Source organism: Octopus bimaculoides, chromosome 19, assembly GCF_001194135.2.
Source record: "Octopus bimaculoides isolate UCB-OBI-ISO-001 chromosome 19, ASM119413v2, whole genome shotgun sequence".
NCBI lineage: Eukaryota > Metazoa > Mollusca > Cephalopoda > Octopoda > Octopodidae > Octopus > Octopus bimaculoides.
Genome location: NC_068999.1, coordinates 46,970,960 through 46,974,863, shown reverse-complemented (window position 1 = coordinate 46,974,863; position 3,904 = coordinate 46,970,960). Strand labels below are relative to the sequence as shown.

The 3,904-nt window shown below is 35.5% G+C and overlaps 1 protein-coding gene across 3 annotated transcripts in view; it reads right to left on the bottom strand.

Annotated features, from left to right (window-relative positions):
- LOC106879785 (sodium/hydrogen exchanger 1) overlaps positions 1-3,904 on the bottom strand; it is a 46,066-nt gene that overhangs the window by 4,251 nt on the left and 37,911 nt on the right. For 2 of the 3 annotated variants that reach the window (XM_052974686.1, XM_052974688.1), the window contains one exon: positions 3,437-3,457. The exons of the other annotated variant lie outside the window; for it this stretch is intronic. In XM_052974686.1, the coding sequence (XP_052830646.1) occupies positions 3,437-3,457 (21 nt within the window). The remainder of the gene's footprint in view (positions 1-3,436; positions 3,458-3,904) is intronic. 3 annotated transcript variants of the gene reach the window in all.

The window sequence follows — 3,904 nt, the reverse complement described above, 5'->3', positions numbered from 1 at the left end:
GGCTTAATTTATATGTCTTTCTTGTCCCTTTTCCTCCTTCTGTAAACTTAATCTAATTTAATAAAATGCAATGGTAAACAGATACTAAATTACTAAATTCCTGACCACATTGCACTGATGAGATCCAGCTAGATTGAAATGGCAGCTGTATATGAATATCAAGGATTCCATGATGAAAAGAAAGAAAATTTAATCAAATAAATGAATAAAGTTACTACACTTTATTCCTTTCATTTCACTAAGGAAGTAAATAAACAAATTATGACTTCTTGGCAAGCCAATGTTCTCCCTTACTATAGAGATCAACCAATTACCTGATAGATAATAGCCAAAATAGAAAAAAAAAAAAGAGAGAAAAGAAAACTATGACTATATTTCAAATTACTTGATTTAACCTTTTACCAGTGACTTGGCTGTTTTCACATGCAAGAATTAAAAGGATTTTTTAAATTATAAATATGTTACTTTCTCAACACATGATGTATAGCAGGTATGGGAAACCTTTTTGGAGAAGTGGGTCGCATGAGACATGGCCTGTCCATGTCCATCCATCCACCCACCTGCCCATCAGTCCATCCGTCCATTTAGTTGTCTATATTACATGCATGTGTATGCATTGAAGAAAGTAATTTTAGATTGGAAATTTTTTTTTTAAATCTTAAGAATTCTGCCAAGAAATACATTTATTAACATAAATTTTATATAAAAATAAAAAGGGTTTAAAATATTATGAAACAGATGACGATAATGATGATGATGTTGATGATGGTGGTGTACGTTACAAACAAGTTATAGGTCAGTTAAGAAAAATCACAGAGATTAGAAGATGAGGCAGTGGAGAAGTAGGAAAGGAAGAGAGAGAGAGGGGGAGAGAAGGAGAGGGGTGTGTGTGTTAATAAGATAACAATGCAATAACTTATTAGTATTCATTGGTTGTAGAAACGATGACAAAGGAAGAAATGGTATCATATTCATCCAGAGATAAAGAAAATCTGAGAATGACTGTTAATACCGATAAGAATAGGTATTAATATGCAGAGGGTTCTGCTGGTATCTGTAGGAGATTTAATTACAGCAGATTTAATTCTGATAACCCACTTGCATGCTACGTTTTGATGTGGTCTGCAGTCAGTCAGGAAGGAAGACGCCAAGCAAGAGACGTAGATCTGTAAGGAATTAACCATCACCAAACTCATAAACAGAGAGAAGTGTTAAGAAGATCTCATTCCAAAGGTAAAGAGATGGAAAGGAAAATGGAGGAGATGTGGGGTAATTTGAAGCAGGAGTCAAAAACTGTGATTCAGAATGAAAAATTTGAAGAAGGAGTCAAAAAAACTGTGATTCAGAATGGTAAAATGAAGACCTCTCCCCAGGTTAGAGCAGTCACTGATTTAACCCTTTAGCATTTAAACTGGCCATATCCGGCCAAAAGTATTCTGCCTGTTTTATGTTCAAACTGGCCAGATCTGGTCTCTCACACCAACCCTACAATATCGTTTTAAAAATTAACAGCTACCTCATCAAAATCTAATAGCTACAAGATAATGCATGATTAGTTCAAGACAATGTGGATAAAAAAAGCATTAACTTTGGCAGAATAATGCGAACACTAAAGGGTTAAACATGCTTTGATATCAAGAAAGACATGTCTCTAGATTGTACTTTGGTGCTGAAGAATCAGAACAAGTAAAGATATTCATTGTATAATAACCCTTTAGCATTTAAATTACTCCATCGAATGCAATGCTTATTTATTCACATTGTTTTGAATTAATTATGTATTATTTCATAGCTTTGAGATTTCTATCATGTGATTACTCTTTTACTCTTTTACTTGTTTCAGTCATTTGACTGTGGCCATGCTGGAGCACCGCCTTTAGTCGAGCAAATCGACCCCAGGACTTATTCTATCGGTCTCTTTTGCCGAACCGCTAAGTTACGTAGATGTAAACACACCAGCATTGGTTGTCAAGCGATGTTGGGGGGACAAACACAGACACACATACTCACACACACACACACACACACACACACACACATATATATATATATATACATATATACAATGGGCTTCTTTCAGTTTCCATCTACCAAATCCACTCACAAGGCTCTGGTTGGCCCGAGGCTATAGTAGAAGACACTTGCCCAAGGTGCCACGCAGCGGGACTGTGGTAAACAAGCTACTTACCACACAGCCACTCCTGCACCTATAATAATAATAATAATAATAATAATAATAATAATAATAATAATAATAATAATAATAATGGTAATCACACTAACATTGATGTTACTATTTTAACGTCCACTTTTCCATGCTCACATAGGTCAGGTGGAATTTGTTGAGATGGATTTTGTACAGCTGGATGCCCTTCCTGTCACATACCCTTATCAGTTTCCAATATGGATAAAATTTTCCCAAGACCAGACATGTTTTCACAGAAGATAGGAAACAAAAGACACCTCTTGCTTAAGAGTGTCATTCCATCCGTATACAGCTATTATACGATGCCAAGGGAAGGAGACAATTACACACACACACACACACATATATATGTACAAGCTGGAACTTCTTTTAGTATCTGTCTACCGAATACACTCACAAGGCTTTGGCTGGCTTGAGGCTATAGTAGAAGAAACTTGTCCAAGGCGTCATACAGTGGAACTAAACCCAGAACCATGTGGTTGGGAAGCAAACATCTTACCATACAGTCATGCCTATTTAAAACTGTGAAAAAAAAAAAAAAAACACATACAGAATTATTGGAAAAAGGACAATTGAACTATTTTAGTCATATTTAAGTCTGATGTCTAAAGGCCTCTAAAAAAAAAAAAAATACTACAGTGAGTGCAAGCATGAGAAATACTACATTATTGAAAAAGTGCAACTACATGAAATTTCTAACTGATGGTGCTTACAAAAGAGTTTCTGCAACATGTATATGTATTATTACAACTGTCTGATGGATAGTCACACAAAACTAGAAATCGAACCCATGATCTAACAGTTATGAGTGTAACACTCTAACCACAGGGTCACATGCTGTCACACACACACACACACAAATACATGTTGGACAGTTTGACAGATTCTGGTAGATTGGATGATAGTGTCATGTTCTAAGGTCTCCGGTTTGATATGGTTTCTATGGTTGGATGCCTAGACCCCTTTCCTGATGCCAACCACTTAACAGAATATATTGGGTGCACCAGCATTAGAGTGGTCGTCTGGTATGTGGCAAGACTAATGAATCACAAAGAAGAAATGAGAAACAGAGGGAGAGAGAGAGAGAGAGAGAGTGTGTGTGTGTATGTGATGATTCTATGCAAAGTGATGGAAAGAAGGTGCATTTGTTACTAGTGTGTGAGAGAAAAAAAAGCAAGTTCTACAAGTGCAATGCAATGAGTGAGATGAAAATAAAATGGATTGAAATACCAAAAGTCTTCACTGTAGCCACTGAAAAATAAAGTCAAATACTATTAGTTAACAAAAAAAAATGTAAAAAAAAAAAAAAAAAAAAATAACCATAACAATAATAAAATAACAACAACAACAACAACAATAATAATACTAATAATAATAATAATACTAATAATAATAATAATAATAATAATCCTTTCTACTATAGCCACAAGGCCTGAAATTTTGGGGGAGGGAGGACTAGTTGATTACATCGGGCCCCAGTGTGTAACTGGTACTTATTTCATTGACCCTGAAAGGTTGAAAGGCAAAGCCGACCTCGGAGGAGATTTGAGCTCTGAATGTTAACGACAGACAAAACGCCAGCTTGCCGCCTTAACAACAACAACAACAACAACAACAGCAATAATAACAATAACAATAACAATAACAATAACAATGACAACGACAACGACAACGACAACGATAACGATAACGATAACG